Genomic DNA, 24,405 nt, shown 5'->3' with positions numbered 1-24,405 from the left:
GGCGCTCTATCGTTCGATTTTCACGGTAGGGCCCCTGACGTCATTGGGATTTCACGATTTGTTTCTTGTTCCTCTTTCACCCCACGGCGTACGACTATCTTTCATTTCACTCTGTACCAAAATATCGGGGCGGGAAGGTGTTCGATGAAAGAAAACTGGCGGTGCAGTCGAACTCAAACGCTCGTGTTCTGTGTATGTTTTTGTGTTTAGGTGAATTTTGCGTGAACAAAAACAGTGAAATTATAAACTAATAAAGCTTACGTGAACTGTCCAAGTGCTATTTACATAAAACAATTGGATTAGAACGAGCTGCGTTCTAATTTTTTGAAAAAGTAAGTAATATTAAATATTTTATTTACATTTGCATTGAATCGATTGTGTAAATTTAGTCTTTTTATTAAGACTTGGCCGTGGCTGGGAGTTGTTATCTCACTGATATAATAATAAACAACAGATATCATACAGACATTCTTTGTTTTTGAACTCTGGTTTATGCTGAGATAAGCATAAATACGAGGTCATACGCTGTTTATCGTAAACAAATAGATACCTAATAATAATAAAATTAAGTACTTAATGCTATTTATAAATAAATGCTGTTTGCCAGAATCAGGGGCGTATTTTGAAATTTCGCGCCCCGGGCCAATACGTTTTGCCGCCCCAGAAGTCAAGGTAGAAAAACAAAATGCAATTCGCCAGGGACGCCATACGGCCCATTCGCCGCCCCTAGCGGATGGGCGCCCCGGGCCATGGCCCGGATGGCCCTAGGGTAAATACGCCCCTGGCCAGAATACTTTCAAAAAATGGGTAAGTTTTAAATGATATCATGTTGAGATAATACATAAGCAAAAATGTGAGCTCACAAACTATTTAATTTAGCATAAACAAATCGCTAATTACCAATGCTATTAGAGTACTCCTTTGAAGACTACTTTAATTTAAACATATTACATAATAAGATTTATTTGATCATTATCATCTTCCTAGTTCCTAGCATTGTCCCACTATTTTTGCCATCAGCTGGGCAACCTAGTTCCAAGAATTGGCACAGGCACTGGTTTTTCTGGAAGTGACTGCCATCTGACTTTCCAACCCAGAGGTGTACCTAGTCCTTAGTGAGAGTAAGGTTTACTCGGGTAATTCCGAATGTCGAAAACTGTCGGATAATTCCGAAAGAGACTTTTATTATGATGGAATTAAGGGTGATTTTCATCTGAATTTCGAAATTATCCGACATTCGGTAATACCCGAATACACCTTAGTCCGGTTTCCTTACAATATTTTTCTTGACTGAAAAGGTATACTTACTTACATTATTTACTTTTATTTTGCAGTTTATTCTTAATACTTTACAGGCCTGATTTAGTTAAATTATGTTTTATCCCTTTCATACAAATACATAAGTCGAAATGGCAGACAAAGCCAAACAATTATAAGCCAATTGAGGCTTGTAGCATGTTTATGAATAAGGTGGTTAGTGTTCAAAACTCATATTAACATATTTTAATAAGAGTCAAACAGAAAAAATAATAAATGGGAGATTAAAATTCTTAATTAAAAATCCCAGTTGCTCTGAATATTGAATATCCTCATTTTGTTTTATTTTATTTTACTTTAATTATTAGGTACACTAAACAGACATTGTACAATATCATGGGTAATACATTTGCACATTATGGCTTAAATCTAGCACGAGATCCAAAACAAGTGTACACAGCATGTTTTACAATTGAGCGGAAATATTACAAACTAATTAACACCATATTATAGCTACAGTGAAAAATATCAGAATATATGAAGTAAGTAGGTAATACTTATAATGTTTAGTCGCTTATTTTCCTCTTATTAATACTTGTTTACTTACTTCATTGTATCTTTCTACTGATAACAAGGTAAAGGGGGCGTACAGCCAGGAAACTTGCGGAAGATTTTGACAACCGGTCTGGCCTAGTGGGTAGTGACCCTGCCTATGAAGCCGATGGTCCCGGGTTCGAATCCTGGTAAGGGCATTTATTTGTATGATGATACAGATATTTGTTCCTGAGTCATGGTTGTTTTCTCTATGTATTTAAGTATTTATATATTATATATATCGTTGTCTGAGTACCCACAACACAAGCCTTCTTGAGCTTACCGTGGGGCTTAGTCAATTTGTGTAAGAATGTCCCTATAATATTTATTTATTATTTATATTTATTATTTGGTGATTTGATGGGTTTTGACGTTTTTCCTGAGTAACTCTGAAAGTATACTTCTGTTAATAATTTAAAATTTTGCTAGTCATATCCCTCGGCTACATCACTAGCTATTTTATATTAAAATATTGCTTTGGTATGCAGGGATTGCAGGGTTACACAAGGGTTAGACGAGTTTTTATGATTAAAAAAATAATTATATTGACATTGTTTATAATTCTCGCCTATACAATAATAAACAAGATTTCAGCTTAAAATATGCCATTTTCAGATTTTATAGCAATTGGAAAGTCTGGGCTACTAGTATGTGCCTTTTATTAGGACACTGGGTTATTATATCAAATGTCCTAAAAATAAATTGGACTATAACCTCGTAAGTAACTTTATATGGTGGGTACATGGTGGGTACCATATAAAGTTCTTCAAATTTTAATTTGAACCTTGTTCTATAAGGAAATTGGAACGGATTTCGTTTGTTTTAAAAAGCAATGAAACAAAAGAAATGCTACTTTATTTGGTTCATGAAAAGTTCAAATTAGATTGCAATGAATATGTACATTCTAATGTACATTTAGACTCAGGAGGATAAAGCAATTTCACCATTCTACTTATATGGCTCAAATTCAAATAACAGCTCATTCGAAATCTTATGTTTGGATAATGTAGGACGACGACAACAAAAAGTTGGGTTAGGTAGTTTGTTACCTACTTTTGCCAGCTCAAATACCTGCCTACTATTTGCGTCCTAAATATTTAAAAACTAAAATGAAAATGAAAATTAAACTATTTTTTTTATTTAAATGCCTTTGTATTTTCTAATAATGAAAATGAACTGTAGTTTAAAATTGAATGTGTTCCTAAATAATTGTAATTTAGGCTATACACACATCACCATAAGTCTAGCATTGTCTCAAGGTTGAATTATAATTGCAGACAAACACATTGTCCAAAGGATACCAATTGACAAACGAATTTTGACCTTACGGCTTTGTAACAGAGTGCATTGTCTAAGTTTGGAGTTGGATTCTTGTAGGTCACATAGGTTAATGCCTTATTGCCTAAACTATAATGGAATATGCAAATGCAAAGTATGTGTGTTTATGACTTTTATGAGTTTTAATTAAATGTTCTCAGATACTTAATTCAATCTCTTCATAATGTTTATAGCTGTGTGATACTATGTAAGTGTATTATAACCCGCCGCCAAAAAGCCGCTCCCATACAATTGAAGTTACCTACACTCATAATCCCCATACAATCCATACATAGACTTAATTTTAAATTAATAAAAAAACAATACTGCAACGTCTTCAACAGAAGAAATATGTCTCAGTTGTTTACCTACACTTTGTATAAAGTAAACTGGTTTTATCTTATCATCGTTGCAAGAGCGGATAATGGGGATATTAGTGCAATGTTTTTTTCTTTGTTTTTGAGTCCTCAACACGACAAACTGTCGTACACTTCACCAAGGTTAGACAGTCAGTGTCAGACGTGTCAGAGCAGGGTGTTGACTCTTCGGGGCGGGGTTCGTGACCATTCTGTATGAAATATTATTACCTAGTTATTATGTAGGGCTCGCAAAAAAAAATACATGCCAACAGCGTCGTGTGAAAAATATTGAAAAACAATGGTGGAGACTGGAGATACTGTACATAGATTACCGTTGTGGTTACCGGAGAATATGATCCTGATGGGATCTGTCCTGAGGGCCTACCGCGAACACCGAAGTTATACAATTATACACCTTAATTGGAATAAGAGAGAAAGATGCCCGCAATTTGCGAACTTCGGTGTTCGCGGTAGACTGTCCTGTTCTCAATTAACGAGACGTGTGACCTTGGGCTACGCGGCTCCTGTATAACGGTACTTAATTGTTGCAAGTGTGGTCCAAGTCTACAGATCGCAGCTTTCGCTAGAAGGGCTATATCGAGACATACGGCTAGTCAAGTTCGAAGACAAAGCCGTGCGACACTGCACTGCAACGTGTCCCAAATTTAACATGAACCCTTTCGAGCCACTTTTTCGACTCCCGAACCACTTTGTGCCATAGGTACATTTTGTACAGTTTGACTAAGATGATGTTTTCCCCAAAATTTCCCCAAGGAACAAATATTTTGCAGCAAGGTGATTATTCTATTTTTACCTGTTCGATGACGTACATGCGTTTGCACAATTACGCGTGCAATGGATCCAGATTCACCAACATACAGTTAGGTATTCTCCTCATAGAGCTTTTTGTATGTATACGGGGCTTTTTCTCAACCTTAAGCCATATTTTGCGAGGTAAATATACAAGTATGCATAGGTCATGCTAGGTAACTTTTACTATAGAACCAGCTCCGAAATCGGGAATAAAAATCGTTAGGGTGGAAAAAACAAAAACCACTTTATAAGGTTATTTTTTTACCTCTTGGGTATTCTGATAGGTGATTGAACGGCTTACCTAATACGGTATAATAATAATAAATAACGCATTTAACAAACTTAGATTTTTTTTTTACAATGTATTTCCTATGGTATCTGAGTTGTCGCAAGACAAACACTTAAACATGATAATACTATTACTTATTATGTACTTAAACACTGTACGAGTGCAGTCAGAAGTGCAATGAAAACGGGTACCTACTTATTTTTAAAAAGGTCACTGTATAAAAAATACCCCATTTTCCCTCGTTAGAGTAGAAACTTAATAAGCAATCCGCTCGTAACTTAAACCCTAGTCAAGACAAGATAGATCGAGCGAAGGGCGTCTTTTTGTACAGCCATTTACAATTTGTATGTAGGTAACAATATGTCAGATAATTGCCCAGATGCAGGTCCATTTCAGTGCATCTTCGACAATGGCCGCGGACGCTAGGCAGTGAGTTTAGTTTCTCAAAACAATAATTAATCATTGTTTTTATATCCCAAACACTAAAATGACTATAATGTCAGTTCGATTACCCTAATTTGTCCCATCATTTTATCAGGGAATTAATACTCATGGACAAATTTAGAGGAATGAAAAAAAAAGGTTTAATTACTGGGTTTTTTTTTGCGTACCTCTAAATTTGTCCATGAGTGTACGAGGGTCGCACTGAAAGTTTCGGGAATGGGACACTTAGAAATAACATAATAGAAACAGGCATATAATTTATAAAAATGTAACTCTTTATAAAACTTTTAAGGTATATTCCATTTGGTTGTCATTTGTATTTAAGAATTACTGGCAATTTGAAAATTGTATGTCGAACATTATTTGAATTTTTGGCCAAGTGATTTTTCGGATCATATTTTTAAACGGTTTTCAATATGCCCTCAGCGAACAAATAAAAGTTACAATGGGCTTCTGTTATTTTTTTATGAACTAGAGTTCATCGTACGCTCGTTTGCAGTTAAAATTAAATATGAAAGTCACTTTCATTTTATACCATGGGTGATCTTAAAGAAGCATGTCATTCCAAAGCGACGTCAAAAATTTAAATCGCATTTGTGCTGTTAATTAAAAAGACTGCCAAAAAAGTTGCATATCGGCAGATTTCAACATTCCTAAAGATTCATATGACAACAGTAAAAAAATCTTTTATATATATATATATATGTAAAAAAAACTTCAATTCCGTTGGCTACTCCACGAATTTCATACAAAACCACTAAGGCCCCAAAATCGCCATACAAAAAGGACTTTGGGATTATGAGCCGTGTGCATTACAGAGTGATTACTTTCAAAAGAAAATTTATATGCGTGGTCAGTTTGAGTTTAAGTATGCATTAAAATAAAGATTGACTGTCTAGATGCGACAGTTTTCTCTATTCCCGACATTTTCAGTGCAACCCTCGTATAACATTGTTTCTCTTTAAAAGTAAAATAAAATTTATACAATAAATGAGGGAATAATTTACAAAGAACTGTAGGGAATGATTATTTAGGATCGGCAGATTTCCCGGGTTTTCTAGGATTATTCGTAGCAAACCTCGAATGTTGTGCTATAAATATAAATATCCTATAAGTACCTAATGCCCGCAACAAAAATATCCTCCTGATAATGGTGTTGTTGTATTCCAGGAACCATAAGGAAGAGAGCATGGGTCTCCCGCACATCACGTCGTTCTGCTGGTGTATGGGCCTGGAGAGCGGCGCTAGAGTCGTCGGCGTCATGCATTTGGTAAGTACAACATACATATTCATACAGGCCGTGATGTTTCACTCAAGTGTTTAACTCACGAATGCTTCGAGCAGTCCGTAAGGCACAAACTAGAGAGCGAGAAGATTTAAATCCCTCCTACAGCATCAAATTTAAATTTAGAATTCTTATCTCCATTTTATTTTTGTGTGCGATTCTATTCATTCCATTCCCAACCATCATCAACCCATCTTTGCGTATGGTATGATATCGGCGGTTATGTGCCCTGGAGTTAGGTACGTATTATTCTACTTCAAAGTGCAGAATCTTTATATGATGTGTGTCAGACTATAAAGCCGTATTTACCGCCTACGCGTCAACAGTTTGTTTCAGAAAGCTGTTCATTGCAAGACGGGGGTAAAACTTTGTCTACCATATCATGAGTCATAATAAGGAAAGTCTGGAACCGCCCTTTGCCTTCAACTCGTCAATAAAATAGGGAATGAGTCATCCTTTTTAAGTATTCTGTTCAATTATGTCGAGTAACACTAACAATTAGTGATGTACCGACTATTGATTTGGCCGAGTAGCCGACTAATCGGCGCTCGAATGGCCGATTAGTCGGCCGACTAGTCGGCTAGTCGGCCAGATCATTAGTTTTGTATAAGTTCAGGTGAAAAACAATAGTTTTGCTCCTTTGGATGCGCTATTCATCATAATTTAGCTTGGCTAACAGGTGTTCTCTACAGGTTCAAAAACCTATCACAAGAATCCTCGTTTAATTTCTGTCTTTAGTTCTTTTATTTTGCGATCCTGAGCAGACCGTCAGTACAGCTTGTAGGAGGTATTTCCAAGGCTCTATTTCCCGTACTTAGTCGCCAGTTAAGAACCTATCCCCTGTGGTCAGCATCTTTACGAGCAACGTGCCCTGACTAAAGTCTCTAAATTTTGCAATAACATTAATAGTTCCGCATGGCTCCACCATTAAAAAAAAACCGGCCAAGTGCGAGTCGGACTCGCGTTCCAAGGGTTCCGTATATTACACAATTTTTAATAATCAGTGCCGGATTTAGATATTTTGATGCCCTAAGCATTTCTAGGTGCCCCCTCTCCCTAGGGTCATCAAGATTACATTGATTTTTTGGTAAATTGAGAGAAGTTCATTGCCGCATTACAGCTGAGAATGGAAATCAGTCACATCATTTTATCACGAAAATTGACAGTGCCGCAGCAGTAATGTTGCAACAGAGCACCTAATGCTGTTGCAGTCGCCATCCGAATGTCACCTTTATCATAGCTTAGAAAGTAATAGAAACGCGAGCGAAGCGAGCGCGGAAATTTTTCGATATAAAAACGCAATATGATAGACAGTTGTACATTTTTACTTTTAGTATGGAAATCAGTCACATCATTTTATCACGGAAGTTGACAGTACTGCAGCAGTAACGTTGCAACAGAGTAATGTTGCTGCAGTCGCCACCCGAATGTCACCTTTATCATACCTTATAAAGTTATTGAAAACACGAGCGAAGCGAGCGCGAAAATTTTTCGATATAAAAACGCAATTTTAGTTTTAGTCCCAACCAGGCGCGAATCCAGGATTTCATACAGAGAAGGGATGGGACAGTTTTCTATCAGCCTAGCTTCGCATAGGGCTCGATATTTAAGGGTCTCAGCGAGGTTGTTTTCATGCATAAAATATGCAAGAAAGCAGAGCTTGGAATTGAATTGGCGAAGTGTGAGAAAGGCAGTAGGCCCAGCTGCGAAAGAGGAAAGCTTGGATTTGGATCCACGCCCAAGTGTAATTAAGGCAGAAGATCAACTTTGCCGTAAGGCAGAAGGCCTCGCATAAGACCTAACGCCGAACCGCAAAAGAGTGGGTTGAAATCGAATCTATGCATGTAATCACGACTCTTCTACTGCTACCGATTGTTTCCCAAAGAATTACGCACCATTATTTTTGTAAATTAGCTTTTGGACAGCTAAAAAAATCGTGTGGTAAAAACGATGTGTCTGTCCCTAATTTTAAAATTTGTTCACCTTTTTCAACCTGGCATTTTGGTGCCCCCCCTGAACGTGGTGCCGTAAGCACGTGCTTGTTTTGCTTATTGGTTACAAAGTCTTTATTAATTCAACCACTAAAGTCGACGAGTACAAAAAACTTTGAGCTAGCTCTCAATTTAACATTTTTTTTAAACATTATTTTTAATTTGACCATACAATTACTCGTAAGTAGGTAAGACCGTTAAATATTTAAAATGATTATCTTATCAGAAAATTATCACCAATTACTCTAAGAAAACTACTACTCTAAGTAATCCGGCACTGTTAACAATGTATTTTTTATGTGAAACGTGAGTGAAATCTCTTTAAAAAATCCGTAGGGGTCGGATCAAAAACTGTAATTAAGTCCGACTCACGCTTGACTGTACATTTCTAATAGGTTTTCCTGTCATCTATAGGTATAGACCTATTTTATGTATTTTTTTTTAAATTTAAGACTTAGTAGTTTCGGAGATAAGGGGGGGGGAATGGTCATTTTTTGCCTATTTTCTTGAATAACTTCTAAACTGTTTATTCGAAAATTATAAAAAAAATATATTTGAGATCCTTACAATAAGCTCTTTCATTTGATATGTAACATGATATAGTTTGAAAAATTAAATTTTTTCATTTTTTCATTTACCCCCCAAAAGTGGCCCCCATGTTTAAAATTCATTTGTTTACGTTACATGTCCTTATTTGGGTCACAAACTTACATATGTGTACCAAATTTCAACTTGATTGGTCCAGTAGTTCCGGAGAAAATCGGCTGTGACAGACGGACAGACAGACAGACAGACAGACAGACAGACAGACGCACGAGTGATCCTATAAGGGTTCCGTTTTTTCCTTTTGAGGTACGGAACCCTAAAAAACAAAAACTGAATAATAATAAAAAAATAACTATAGAACTTGCACATGAAATTACACGAGAATCAGTTGAGATCGACCTGTAGAGGAAAACACCAGCCCACCAACATACGATAACGATCAAACGGTCAATTATATGAACGAAAGTTTTCGTATGCACCCTGAATAGGTATTTTAGTAAAATAAACATAAAACATATGGTAAATATTGACACTGTTGATTTCTTTTTTTTCTGCCGACTAATCGCCGACTACAAATGTGGCCGGATAGTCGGCTTTCCCGACTAGTCGGTAGGTCGGTACATCCCTACTAACAATCAATCAATGAATATACTCGTAGCGTAACAATTTATTTCATATTTGATACCAGTCAGGCATAAATATTTAAACAGCAACCACTGGGCAACGACATACTGGATTAGGGTTGCCAGATCTAAAGGCGCTATTATCGGGAAAAAATATATTTTTTTCTGGATTTTGGGACTTAAGTCGGGAAAAAAAATACATTCAAATTAAAGTAATTTTATTAAAAAAACCGGGCAAGTGCGAGTCGGACTCGCGCACGAAGGGTTCCGTACCATAATTCATAAAAATAAAACAAAAAAAAAAGCAAAAAAAACGGTCACCCATCCAAATACTGACCACTCCCGACGTTGCTTAACTTTGGTCAAAAATCACGTTTGTTGTATGGGAGCCCCATTTAAATCTTTATTTTATTCTGTTTTTAGTATTTGTTGTTATAGCGGCAACAGAAATACATCATCTGTGAAAATTTCAACTGTCTAGCTATCACGGTTCGTGAGATACAGCCTGGTGACAGACGGACGGACGGACGGACGGACGGACGGACGGACAGCGAAGTCTTAGTAATAGGGTCCCGTTTTACCCTTTGGGTACGGAACCCTAAAAACAACGATATGTTACATTATTGGCACTACGTCAGCTGCTCGTCTGATCTTGAACAAACAAACAAAAATTATCTGCGGCGGGCGCCTCGACGCGGGTCGCTCGCTCGCTCGACAGTTCGGAACTTGAAATTATTGTTTTATAACGTGAAGCTGTTTTTCGGGACAATTTTCGCTTCGTTGGGAATCGGGAACACATGCTAAAAATCGGGAGAATCCCGCCAAATCCCGACCATCTGGCAACCCTATACTAGATACACAGACAGAATAACAGTTTTGTAACAACAGTCAGTCATCTATCTTTTCAATTCGGATACCTACTTATATTAAGGTATGTAATTATTGTACTCCATTAGTTTAGGTTGTCTAATGCCTATTATTGCCTATACATATATATGTACATACATAGATACAATAAGGCTGCTAAGATCGGAGGGGAAGAAATCTTTTAATTTGGCTCAGAATGTGTTTAGTATAATACATACAGTCATATACAGGCTGCTACTTAGGATCCGATGGGAAGAAATCTGTTAACTTTGCTCAGAATGTGTTAGTAGGCTTGGCACGATAGTATCTCGCGCGAAATACCTAAAGCACTACCACCAGTTTTAACATTGACATATTCACTCACGTTTAAGTAACTTACTTTCTATGCATCTCGCTCGTACTCGCATATTAGTGCAAGCGAGATGTATAGAAAGTAATTTACGTAAACGCGAGTTAATCTGTCAATGTCAAAACTGGTGGTAGACGTACTAGACTACCCGTCTGTTTCTGATTAATATATGTAGTTAGAAAAATAAAAAATCCTGTATCGCTCGCGAGATACTGTCGCGGTGCTCTCGTGTTAAGCTTACTGAATCAAATACCATCTTCTGTATTTGACTCTTTTACCAATATGCTCAAACCATTTTATAGTAAGTATACGGAGTATACCTATATAGTAACATTCATGCAAGATGCATGAAAAAAAGGTCAGACAGTGAAGTGATGTCTGGGAGGTCAGACAGTGAAGTGATGTCATAAGTGTTCCGAGAAGTAAGTTTGCTACGGACAACTAAAAAGTACGCAAAATATAAGGATGATAAATACACAGTTGAAGGAATTAATGAAAACGTTCGCAAACGATTTCGTTTATTTCTAAGCACAGTTATTGGAAGTTATGCATATTCAATGAAGTTTTAGTATGTAGTTGTTTGACCCGGTGATGTCCGAATTGCGAGATTGTAAAAATCGCAAATAAAGTGTATAAACATTTTATAATAAAGAGTAAATAGCACCGTTCTTGCAAGACCTTGCGATATCCTTCAATAAAAACTGCTTATTGTCAAGATCATGTGTAAAGCAACAGGTTTTATAACTATATTTATGCAACCGCGCTTACTTGGAACTGCAAGTTTTCTGTGGTAGAGGCTTTTATTAGGTCTCCACGGACATAATAAGACATCTCATGCAAACATGATTTAGATACCAGTATTATGGGCATCAGTTAAACCAGAGCATATTCGTTGTTGCTACTAATGGTTGTTTTTTCATTATTCCGATTCGCTGATGTATTATAATTACACATCGGTAACTCGTGGCATTTAGGTAGCACTTAAAATATTAGTGATGAGCACACATCGGTAACTCGTGGCATTTAGGTAGCAGGCACAGACTAGTGATGTGACAATGTTTTTCCTATACGAGTCGAGAAAAAGAAACCACAAAAAAAAAGGAAATTAATTAAACTAATCTTTTAAGTGCTACCTAAATGCCACGAGTTACCGATGTGTAATTATAATAATGTGAAGGATTTCAGCTTTCTGTGTGCCAATTTAAGTTGCGTTTGCCACGCAATATATTCTGTTTCTGTCGACGCTTGTATAGGTACCTAGAAAGAGGCGAAAACTTTATCGAGACTTCATTATTTGACTGTGATAATGATAACCTATAGCCGCCCACGAATCACAACTTGCCAAGACAGAAGCAATTTTGTTTTGTCATAAGAAAGATTCAAAATGCAATTGAACGATGGCCTTTTTATAGATCTCTGGGCGGCTAGAGGATAAAACAACACAACCTAATCGTATTTGGGTTTGTTAGAATTGTCTCAATGAGCTTGTGATGATGATGATGGGCATGATGAGATGGTGTGATGATTGTAGTTGTCGGTTGAGAGAAAGTACAGTCAGCGATAAAAACTTGTATCAAAAATGTAATTTTTGACAAAAAACATATTTAATTTTACCAACGATTTATTTATTTTTCAGATCGCCTCAGGCTGTCTCTTAATAGTGACCTCGCTAATGGCGCACGATGCTGGCTCGTACGTGGGCACCATCGAGGACGAGGGAGACCACATCTACTCCATCTGGTACCGGATCGCTATAGGCGCGGCCGTGCTGACCACGGTGCACGTATTACTGGCGTTGGCCTTGTTATACGCCGTATATAAGGTAAGGAAGGCGACCACTTCTACTCCATCTGGTACCGGATTGCTGGCGCGGCGGTGCTGACCACGGTGCACGTGCTACTTGCTTTGGCCTAGTTATACGCTGTGTATAAGGTAAGGAAGGTGACCATCTCTACTCCTTCTGATACCGGGTCGCTATAATAGATGTTGACCACAGTGCACGCCTACTGGCTTTGGCTTTGTTATACGCTGTGTGTAAGTTAAGGAAGGCGACCATCTCTACCGTGATCTCTACTCACTACTGCATCTGGTACTGCAGGGGTCATTATAGATGTTGACCACACAGTGCAGGGTACGTCCCACGAGATATAACTACATAATATATAATTTCATATTAATAACGTTCACAAGATATAATGAACGTTTGCTATAACATCAAAATCAATATTTTTATTAGTAATAACGGTCATTTAACATAATACTCATTTTGTATAATGTTTTTTTATATAACACTCAAATACTATAAATTCAGTTTATATAACATACATAACGTATATCGATCATAGTATATACTATCTTTTAGTATAATGATTATAAAATATAATAGCGTATGATATACTAAATAGGTTATAACTCCTACCCCTATACAAAACATGCTGTTGCCAGAAAAGTAGGTTAGGTTAGGTTAGAACTGCGACCTCTACAGAAAACAAACTGCTGCCAGAAAAGTAGGTTAGGTTAGGTTAGAACTGCGACCCCTACAGAAAACAAACTGCTGCCAGAAAAGTCGGTTAGGTTAGGTTAGAACTGCGACCCCTACAGGAAACAAACTGCTGCCAGAAAAGTAGGTTAGGTGAGGTTAGAACTGCGACCCCTACAGAAAACAAACTGTTGCTAGAAAAGTAGGTTAGGTTAGGTTAGAACTGCGACCCCTACAGAAAACAAACTGCTGCTAGAAAAGTAGGTTAGGTTAGGTTATTCTAAGCTTGTTCTGTTATGTAATGATATGTGTTGTAATGTTAAGTGTAAATTTTAATTTTCGTTCTTCTTTTTTTCTCTTTTGTCTGTTACCAATTTTTTATGCCACGAATAAACTATTTCTATTCTATTCTATTCTATTCTATACGAGCATTATGCATTTTGGTGTTAGATGTATTGAGTAATATACATTATAAATCTGAGATATTATGAACGTTATACATAATGATCGTTATATACAATGATATTATACTTTAATAACGTTATACTTAACAAAAATAGATATTTTGATGTTATATCTAACGTTCGTTATACACCTTGAACGGTATAAAAAACAAACTTATACAATATGAGCGTATATAATATGAATATTAGAGTATAAGTTATTATGTCTTATATTACTTACCCCACAGTGCACGTGCTACTGGCGCTGGCCTTGTTATACCATCGCCACCACTGTTAAGTGTACATCAGTGACACCTTATGCCTTTTGTAATAAGGTCCACCGATGTACAGTTAGGAGTGTTGCTGTTTGTACGCTGTGTGTAAGGTAAGAAAGGCGACCATCTCTACTGCATCTGGTACCGGGTCGCTATAGATGTTGGCCACAGTGCTTGTTCTGTTAAGCGCTTTCTCTGTTATATTAGGTATGATGTGACGAAGGTGCCTTATAGTATATATGTACCCCCTTTTTTATAAAACTCTTAGCAACCTTTTACAAACCTTTGTTAAATTTAGTCTCTTTCTAACAAACGGAAATGTGAAATAGACGGATAGCGACAAACGATTATGTATCAACGGTTTGTTAGATTTGACACACGTTTATGAATATCGTTAATAGCGTCTACCATCTGGTACAAGATCGCAGTAAATATATAAGGTTTAACATGTTCGTTCAATATTCTAATACCGATTAAAAGAACCTGTTGAAAAAACCGGACAAGTGCGAGTCGGACTCGCCCACCGAGGGTTCCGTACTTATTAGTAGGTATTTGTTGTTATAGCGGCAACAGAAATACATCATCTGTGAAAATTTTAACTGCCTAGCTATCACGGTTCATGAGATACAGCCTGGTGACAGACGGACGGACGGACGGACGGACAGCGGAGTCTTAGTAATAGGGTCCCGTGTTTACCCTTTGGGTACGGAACCCTAAAAAGTACCTACAGTCAGCGATAAATGCTTGATCAGATCGAAATGTTTAACAAAAACTTATTTGTTATGTATCTTTTCCAGCGTCACATGACGGTCCTCCGCGCATACGTGTACATCATGTGTATACTGTACGTGTGCGCTCTGCTTTACATCATCATAACGGCGGCGATGCGCGGCCTGAGCGGCTCGGGCTCCGACGTGTTCCTCGCCTTTTTGGAGGCTGTGCTAGTCTTTGGTGAGTGTCTAATAGCGTTCACTATAGTACATACTTAACCAATTTACAAGTTTTATCCTACATTTCAAGCTCTTTAACAGATCAGAATCTTTAACTCCCTTCGCTAGCATTTGGTGTTTGTAAGGCGTGGCCAAATTTAAGAGACAACTGCTGTTTGGTTCTATTGGTCCTATTGTGTGGCTGCGTCCTGTGTTCCTTAACTCTTAGAACATACAAATTACTTTTGCTATTTTTAGGAATTACCCTGTCTCCGGTAGAAATAAGGTTTCAAATATAATTTTTACTTTTGAGCAGTAGTTTCATACGGAACACGCGGGTCAATATACGAAATTCCTCTTGATAAGCGTTCTTTTATATTTTTATCCAACTCGTGTCACTGTAGAAAAGTCGCACTCGCTCGGTGCTTAACAATTTCGACACCCGCTCGGAATTGTCTACTTAGGTAAAGTTGACGAAATATAAAGTGAGCCGAACTTGTTCAAACTTATTCGACGGATCGGCTCACTTTATATTTCGTCAACCTTATACTAATATCATATCTGATATCCTATTTTATTCGCAGGTTTCCTGGGGTACTGCATCCTGTGCGTGCACAGCTACTACCTGATGCTGCGCAGCGCGGACGACATGGAAGGACCTAACAAGGTTTATTAGATCACACACATGTGAAGGTACACACATACCTACACCCAGAGATGGGCAAAATTTATTCGAATGACGAATAACAAAATTTATCGCGAATGACGAATAAAAATGTCGGATGATTATTCTTATTTGAATAAATTATTCGTCGAATAATTTATCCGCGAATAATTTATTCGTCGGATGAATTGCCACGAATAATTTGTTTATTGGAATACCTAATAAACTTTTCTTGGTTTAGAAAGATTTGGCAACTGTGAAAGTGCAATACAACCTGCAACTACCTAAATAGTTACTGTAAATACGAGTATAAATACAAAATCTGGTTTTCTCACTCTTTTATTATATAGCTATCTCTTTCTAGGTCAGGCTAGAAAGTTGCTATTAGAACTTTGTGTGCGAGTAATTCATTGTTCACGCTAATCCTTTATTTATTAAACTACCTGGGCTTATCCTTTAACCCTTAACAATCTTTAACTTGTCAGAACAAATATACAGTATAAAAAAGTCATATTAAACGTGTTATTATTCGTGTTGCTTATTTGAATGGAATAAGCCAAAAAACTTAAATATTTTTCGTGGATTTATTCGAATGAAATAGCAAATAAATCATCCGTCATTTGAAAAGTGTTCGAATGATTTATCCGCGGATAAATTATTAACGAATAAATCATCCGTGAATAAAAAAATCATGATTTATTTTTTATTCGAATGATTATTCCGATAAAAAACTTTATTCGAATGATGCCCATCTCTGCCTACACCCAACTTGGTGGCGGGGCGTACGTAGAACTTCCCATCGACTTGCATTATTCAACTCTGAGCATTTTCCTTATATACTTACGAAATGCTTTCGCCTTGTATGGCGGCTACCTCAATCGAATGAGTAAAGTTTGATAATAAAGCTCGAAATGTACTAAAAATTTGTTAGACAAGTAATTAAATATTACCAGACCAGATATCGCTTTCTCAAAGTATTAGAAGAATGGCATTTCATAAGCTCGTAAAATACCCCTTTTACAAAATGATTTTAACATATTTTCTTAGCTATTTTTAATAGCCCTCATAAATCTCATAATACTTAGATGTAAGGGCATGAGCAATAGTAAAATATAATAAATTACATTCGTGTTACATTCGGTAACTGTATCTTAGCCGTAGCAGGTAGCAGTGCTTCAATAGAGGTTTACTTCTGAATGGCATATTTGTAAGGAAATGATACCATCTAGATTGGTCTCATCTTGAGCCAATCTGTAATTTTTTTGAAAATAAAACCATAATAAGAGATATGATTAAGTAACTAAGTACTGATAATAAAAAAATGATAAACGCTTATGATAGATGAATCAATAAAATTATTTACTTAATTTTATAGACAGCTATTTCGAGGAGTAGTTATTTTTGGGGCAAATAATTACGATTATATGTATAAAGTGTATTTCTCTGATGGGATCACACCTGGATCACACTAAATGTGGGAATTATATTAGTTAGTAAGAAAAATAAAATGATATAATATAATGATAATAAACATTAAGCACTGAATGCGTGTTTGAAAGACTGGATGCAAGATAACACTTAATAAATAATTGCTTTTATTAATATAGTACTTAGTTTAAGTCTTAATAAATATATGGATAGTTGTCTGTTGGCGATATAAGGTTTTTAATATTAATGTTTAAGTTCAAAATTGTAAACTTCAATAATATATAATACCTATTGTACGTCAATATTATTTCAGCCAATATGAGGTACGTTAATTCTATGCTATGATAATAATATCCATTTTATAATACAATACAATGTCTTATTTTTAGTTCAACTTTGCACACATGTGCAAGAAAATAAGAGAGATAGAGAAATAATGGTCAAAAAAGACTTAAAAGATTATATTTAAAGTATTTCATTTTATAAATTATAACCTAATACGTATAGGTGCATATTCGTATATTATTATGCTAACGTACTTACGTATTTTTATTTGATATGAATATGACCTAGTCAAAAAGGCGCCTTCATAGGAAAAGTACCTACTATGAATCTGGCGAACCAGAATCTATTTGCCAATTTTACACTATCTGACGGTGATATATCTATACTGCCATACAATTTGTAATGTTCTTATATTTGAATTTTAATAATAATTTTGTCTATTGAAATATTTAAATAACACTTAAAGTTTATTAAATAAATATTTACAAAAACGTTTTCTTACGGATCGGTTGAGATTGCGAAGGAGTTGTGAAGATTCTAGAGTTTTCCTACCCCTAAGAATTTTACACAGAATTCCATAAGTTTCAAAAACGTAGCCCATTGCTTATAGTTTCATGTAAATCTACCCTAAATAATATATTGTACTTAAAATGTCATCTACCCAAAACTGAACAAACATTTTAAAACTAAATGATAATTCACCGATCAAAGTCGTTGCGTCCAATCTGTGCGCCTTTTGTAAAATATTACAATTTATGAAAAGGGATACAAATATATAATTATCTCTATTAGTTATACAATTTACTTATTCTACATGTATCTTCTTATGTACATTTACGAGAAGCCCTTATTGCATTTATAAGTGTATAATTAATTAAGTATTAATGTAAACAGCTTTTTATTAATATTTGCGATGCGAGTTATGCGACCAAAATTTGTAAATTTATTTGAGTAACTACGTATTTGGTGATATTGTTGGTAAATCCATCAAACGTTTTAAAATTGACACTCAGAACTAGAAAATTACAGTCAAATGGGGAAATGAGAAACATGTGGGGCTACTGTAGACAATCGAAATATTGACGAGTTTTAGAAATGCTTCTGAAAACTCGATTTTAATTTTGGTACATGTATAATACCAGCCTCAGGGCCATTCTATCTATTACTCTTATTTATAGTCGAAACATTTGTTTAAAATAACCCCGCGTGTCCCTCATAACCCCATTTACATAAAAACAAACTTATGAAAGACTTAAACAATCTATATTTGATGTGACTTTGCACATTACATGATAACGTTAAGTTGTACTTATGATTATATTGATTATGTAATTGTTAAACGCTTATTTTTTCAATATATTGCCTGTATTAAAGGTGGTTTTGATTTTAGTATCCTGAAGATAATGTTCTAATACAGTGGTGGGCAAAGTACGGCGAATGGATTTTTTCCGGCCCGCCGCCGGTCCTATGAAATAATTAGTATATGGGCTATATGGCATTGGCTCACGATTATCACAAATCAAAAAAAAATTGGCTACAATTCTGGCCCTCCACTTAAATTTCCTAAACTTTCTGGCCCCCCATGAAGAAAGTTTGCCCACCACTGTTCTAATAGCTATATACTCGTCTTAGATTATTTTAGATTCGTGGGATAGCCTATTGACGGCGTAGAGCGCATAAGATAAGAGTTGTCTTGTCTGAGTCGTCTGAATTTGCCACTAGGGGCGCTCCGCTAGTGCAGCGTAAGGTTTCACGAAAACTGGAGTTCGGCGTTCGGTCTCGGGATTTTGTGTACCTAATGGTTACCGAAAAAAAAACAGTATTTAGTGAAAACTAGTTTTAACTAGTGAAAACGCGTTTTCACTGAGGCGATACGGAAAACTAGTTTTAACTAGAGAAAACGCGTTTTCACTAAAAGCGTGTTTTTACGGTAACATATAACATTATTTCATACTAGCTGTGCCCGCGGCTCCGCCCGCGTGGAATTCGGTCTGTGTCAGTAAGCGGCTAATTTCTAATCCTAATTTCTCTCCCTCTCCCCTGGAGGCGGAACTTCAAGTAGGTAAAGTTGACAGATGGATATGCTAGAGGACTGTAGTCCAGATAAAATATTTTACAATTAGGTACCACTAAATAAAATTACACTCCAAAGTCAATAGTTTTTTCACCCTTATTCAAATTTTACACGTGATTTAAACGACAGAGTAGGTAGTAGGTGTATATCGGACGATACAGTAAGCCGTAAGGTATACGCGCGCGAGCGAAAGCGAAGCGGCCTGCCTGTGGTTAGACCGCCACTCACCGTGGTCTTCTTCAGACTCCTGAGGAAGACACGTGCCCCTTGTAACCTCAATGCGTTGCGAGACTTTCGGGAATGATTCGATTGTTTTCGGGAATGCATGGTAATGCGTATAAAATGCGAGTCCCAAATCATTTGACTCCGCAAACGACCAGTGCCGGATAAAGATATTTTGATGCCCTAAGCATTTCTAGACCATGGTGCCCACTCTCCCTAGGGTCATCGAGATTACATTGAATTTTTTTGGTAAGTTGAGTGACCTTCATTGTCGCATTACAGCTGAGAATGGAAATTAGTCACATCATTTTATCACGAAAATTGACAGTGCCGCAGCAGTAACGTTGCAACAGAGTACCTAATGCTGCTGCAGACGCCACCCGAATGTCACCTTCATCACATCTTAGAAAGTCATTGAAAACGCGAGCGAAGCGAGCGCGAAAATTTTTCGATATAAAACGCAATTTTATAGACAGTTGTACATTTTTACTTTTAGTATGGAAATCAGTCACATCATTTTATCACGAAAATTGACAGTGCTACAGCAGTAACGTTGCAACAGAGTAATGCTGCTGCAGTCGCCATATCTTAGTAAGTGATCGAAAACGCGAGCGAAGCGAGCGCGAAATTTTTTCGGTATAAATAGGCAATTTGATAGACAGTTGTACATTTTTACTTTTAGTATGGAAATCAGTCACATCATTTTATCACGAAAATTGACAGTGCTGCAGCAGCAACGTTGCAACAGAGTAATGCTGCTGCAGTCGCCATATCTTAGAAAGTTATTGAAACGCGAGCGAAGCGAGCGCGAAATTTTTTCGATATAAAAACGCAATTTGATAGACAGTTGTACATTTTTACTTTTAGTATGGAAATCAGTCACATCACTTTATCACGAAAATTGACAGTGCTGCAGCAATAACGTTGCAACAGAGTAATGCTGCTGCAGTCGCCATATCTTAGAAAGTTATTGAAAATGCGAGCGAAGCGAGAGCGAAAATTTTTCGATATAAAAATGCAATTTGATAGACAGTTATACATTTTTACTTTTAGTATGGAAATCAGTCACATCATTTTCTCCGGAAATTGACAGTGCTGCAGCAGTAACGTTGCAACAGAGTAATGCTGCTGCAGTCGCCATATATTAGAAAGTGATTAAAAACGCGAGCGAAGCGAGCGCGAAAATTTTTCGATATAAAAACGCAATATGATAGACAGTTGTACATTTTTACTTTTAGTATGGAAATCAGTCACATCATTTTATCACGAAAATTGACAGTGCTACAGCAGTAACGTTGCAACAGCGTAATGCTGCTGCAGTCGCCATATCTTAGAAAGTAATAGAAAATGCGAGCGAATCGAGCGCGAAAATTTTGCGATATAAAAACCCAATTTGATAGACAGTTAGACAGTTGTACATTTTTACTTTTAGTATGGAAGTCAGTCACATCATTTTATCACGAAAATTGACAGTGCTGCAGCAGCAACGTTGCAACAGAGTAATGCTGCTGCAGTCGCCATATCTTAGAAAGTTATTGAAAACGCGAGCGAAGCGAGCGCGAACATTTTTCGATATATTATTAATTTATTAAATCAACATAATTATTAAATTATTTTTGTTGATATCCGTGTCTTCTAAACTTAGAGTTAATTTGGCAAAATCTTTCCTCGGTGGCTTATTCATGTCACAACGTATTAAATTCAGCTCCATCTGTTAGTTTACCAGGGTACTCAATAGTGGTAGCACATATTTGAAAAAAGTTTGCCCCTCCTTCCTAAGTAGCGCCATAAGATTCAGGGGCAAACTTAAGTCAATCGATTGTTGTGGCTACCCCCCCTTTTAGGGGTTGAATTTTTATAGCCTATAACCTGGCCGGGGATTTTCTCGACAGATTAGTAAAGTTTTCATCAAAATCCGTTCAGCCGTTTTCACGTGATGCGCGTTCAAATAAACAGACAAACAGATAAACAGATAAACAGACAAACAGACAAAAATTCTAAAAACTTTTGGAACGTGTTCTGTTATCGATTCTAAGTATCCCCAGCCAACTTTTTTTCAAATATCTTCCATGTACAGACTTTCGACCGTCTTCAGCTTTATTATATGTATAGATAGATACATTAAAAATATAAATAATGTACCTACCTATTGAAAATAGAATATTGTGGAGTAGAGATAGAGGGTCATTTCATTTGAAACACGTACATTGATAAAAAAACATTTTTTAATGCACTTTCAAGTCATATAAATTACAATGTTTTTTTTTTCTACACGAAAATATGTTTGGTTTATATGATGAGATTTCCATACTTTGTCATAGCTATATTATGCAGAGTTAGCGTGGTCCGAGTATGTGGGCCGATTTTTATTTAATTGTTGATTTATTTTTGTATGATTTGGATAAAACATGGCTGGTCCGAAAAGCTCCTTATTCTGGGTGGAATAAATACGAAATCCCGATTTGGGACAAAAAAATAATGTTCAGTCGCCATCAGATATATTAGAGCGGCCGACGTGCTCAAAAATATCTGCACACGCACTCTAACGTCTTGGCCATAGAGGCGTGTTCAGATATTTGTGAGCACCTTGGCTGCTCCCATATGGCACGGTAATTTTCCGTGGAGTTACAAAAACAAACCATACGTTTTTGTAACTCAGTGGAAGTTTTTTTAGGACTAGGTGAAATTGCGCTTACTATGTTGCGTACAGAATAGGGATCTCTATTATCTTTCCACCAAATTTTATCGAAATTTGACAAAAATTAAATCGACAACAGAATAAAAATTCCATTTATTATGACTCTACACTGAAGACCAGCGTATTGAAGACTATGATTATAAATAAATTTTACAACTTCATCCTTTAAATATAATACATAACTAGGTATTTACATAGATCTTACTCGTTAATCTCGTTATACATACAATTTATATTATAACCTATACTTAAGTAACAAAACTTTATACTAAATATGACAAAATACAGATCAAAGTATGACTTAGTTTTTCCTAGTCCCACATTTCTTTATTAAAAAAAAGAAAATGGAATCCTTATTTAAATATAAAGGTACTATGTTGCCTTAAAAAAGTATTTAAATGCAAAATTATTATGAGCTTATTTGAAATTATTTATAACAAGGGTTTAAATATCATAACTGAGATTCAATGAATGGTTAAATGCGTATTAAACTATTCAATTTCAAGGGATCCTTACTTACCCTCACTTAAATCAGTGTAAAAAGAGCTATAGAATATAGGGGAGAGAAAGACCGGGTCTTATGTCTGGCTTGAGAGATCGTGTCGTGTAATATACGCTACATAGTACATAATGTAGGTAAGTACCTACCCTTTTACAATAATGTCTCGGTCGGGAATACAAAACACGAAATCATTATGCGCCATAAGGTATACGGTAGCACAGAAATCAACGCTTGTGCCTTGTTAAGCAAGGTATGGCGGTAAAATAATTAGCTAAAAATAATATTCCGTCTAGCGTTACAGTAGGTACATAAACTATTTTTGTCAGGCACTTAAGTGTAGGCTTGAGTCGGTCCTGAACTAAGAACTATTAAGAATGAAATCCCATCAATGACCGAAAGGAACTAAATCTTTTTGCACGCTCTTAATCGGTCTTTAGGTCCTTTAGTTCAGTGGGATTCGAGAGCGCTTGACTGAGTGAAACGTAAAATGGACGGAACGAAACGGTTGTCAATGTCGCTGGCACGAGTGTGAACGAGATGAAAGAACGACGTGACACTCCTAAGCCCGAAAATATGAAGGAAAAACAAATATATTTCGACATATTTGATATTTTTTAATTATGTTAAAGTGTTTTAATTTTTAATATCGACACATCGTATCGTACAAGTTAAATTGTATTCAGTTACCAAAGATTGGAAAGAAACCAATGAAAAATCGACTCCTATTCATTCCCGGCTCTCAACGACCGAACTGAACTAAAGGAACTAAAAGACCGAACTAGTTCGTTTGACCGATTGACCGAGAGCGGAGCGCTCTCTGAAGTGACCGAGCAGGCACAAGCCTACTTAAGTGAATATCATAAGTTAAATTGCATACCTACATGTACGTTAAGTACCAGGTAATTACACTAATTTAGATCTAGGTCATAAGAATACGTTTTGATGTTATAGTTGCATGAAATATATCATTAATTCATTATTTTAGTTACTTACATATAGTAGATCTTATGTGCAACGTTCTACGTTCAATCAAGTAAAACTATTAGCTTTAGCACCTCTGCATACATATTTGTATGCTTTACTTATTGGTTTACTTTTTACAGCTATGCTAACTGTACATTGGTAGTGGTACACAGGGGTTCCAAACTTATGAACCTTAGTAATAGATCTAGGTAGGTACCCCTATGGTACAGATGCTGAAATTTGTAGTTACAAGGGCAACCGCTAGCTGGGGCGGTTGCACGGAACGGGTGAGCGGGTTAACGAAAACTAGTATGACTAGTATGAGCGTTGCTAACTGGCGCGGACGCGTACGACGGATGTTATAGTCTGCCGATTTGTAACAGGCCCCGACGGCTAATCCTATGTCTATTGTTAAGTAAAACCGCACGTGCTGCTTACCTGCAAAAAAGGGTCTTAATTATTCTATTTGGCACCTGAGCGAGGGCGAGGGCTAGTCCAACGCTCAAAAAACCAGTGTAGGTGCGCTCTCCGATAACGCGCCTTTTTACGTATCTCGATGACACATTTTAGACTGGTTCTGTAGCGTTCGACTCGCCGGCACTCAGTAACCGTAGTACTGAGTGCCGGCGAGTCAAAGGGACCACACACAGCCTAGAAAAATATTTTTCCATTAGTTCATTTTGTATCTTATTGCAGTTTCCATAGGAGT

General features: G+C 36.5%; 1 protein-coding gene across 1 annotated transcript; it reads left to right on the top strand.

Annotated features, from left to right (window-relative positions):
• Positions 1-92: 92 nt before the first annotated feature.
• LOC134796777 (uncharacterized) lies at positions 93-18,540 on the top strand. The gene is made up of 6 exons (XM_063768997.1): positions 93-332; positions 6,244-6,343; positions 12,371-12,556; positions 14,729-14,882; positions 15,445-17,729; positions 17,764-18,540. The coding sequence occupies exons 2-5, from the start codon at positions 6,263-6,265 to the stop codon at positions 15,534-15,536; spliced, it is 513 nt and encodes a 170-aa protein (XP_063625067.1). The 5' UTR covers positions 93-332; positions 6,244-6,262; the 3' UTR covers positions 15,537-17,729; positions 17,764-18,540.
• The last annotated feature ends 5,865 nt before the right edge of the window (positions 18,541-24,405 follow it).

The sequence above is a fragment of the Cydia splendana genome, chromosome 14, assembly GCF_910591565.1.
Source record: "Cydia splendana chromosome 14, ilCydSple1.2, whole genome shotgun sequence".
In the NCBI taxonomy this organism is placed as follows: domain Eukaryota; kingdom Metazoa; phylum Arthropoda; class Insecta; order Lepidoptera; family Tortricidae; genus Cydia; species Cydia splendana.
This window is presented reverse-complemented; position numbering and strand designations above follow the sequence as displayed.

Bases quoted from the DNA above. Each gene is read 5' to 3' on its own strand.
- LOC134796777 (XM_063768997.1), top strand. From the start codon at position 6,263: ATGGGTCTCCCGCACATCACGTCGTTCTGCTGGTGTATGGGCCTGGAG. The intron at 12,557-14,728 runs GTAAGGAAGGCG...TATCTTTTCCAG, and splicing joins TGTTATACGCCGTATATAAG to CGTCACATGACGGTCCTCCG. The intron at 14,883-15,444 runs GTGAGTGTCTAA...TTTTATTCGCAG, and splicing joins GGAGGCTGTGCTAGTCTTTG to GTTTCCTGGGGTACTGCATC.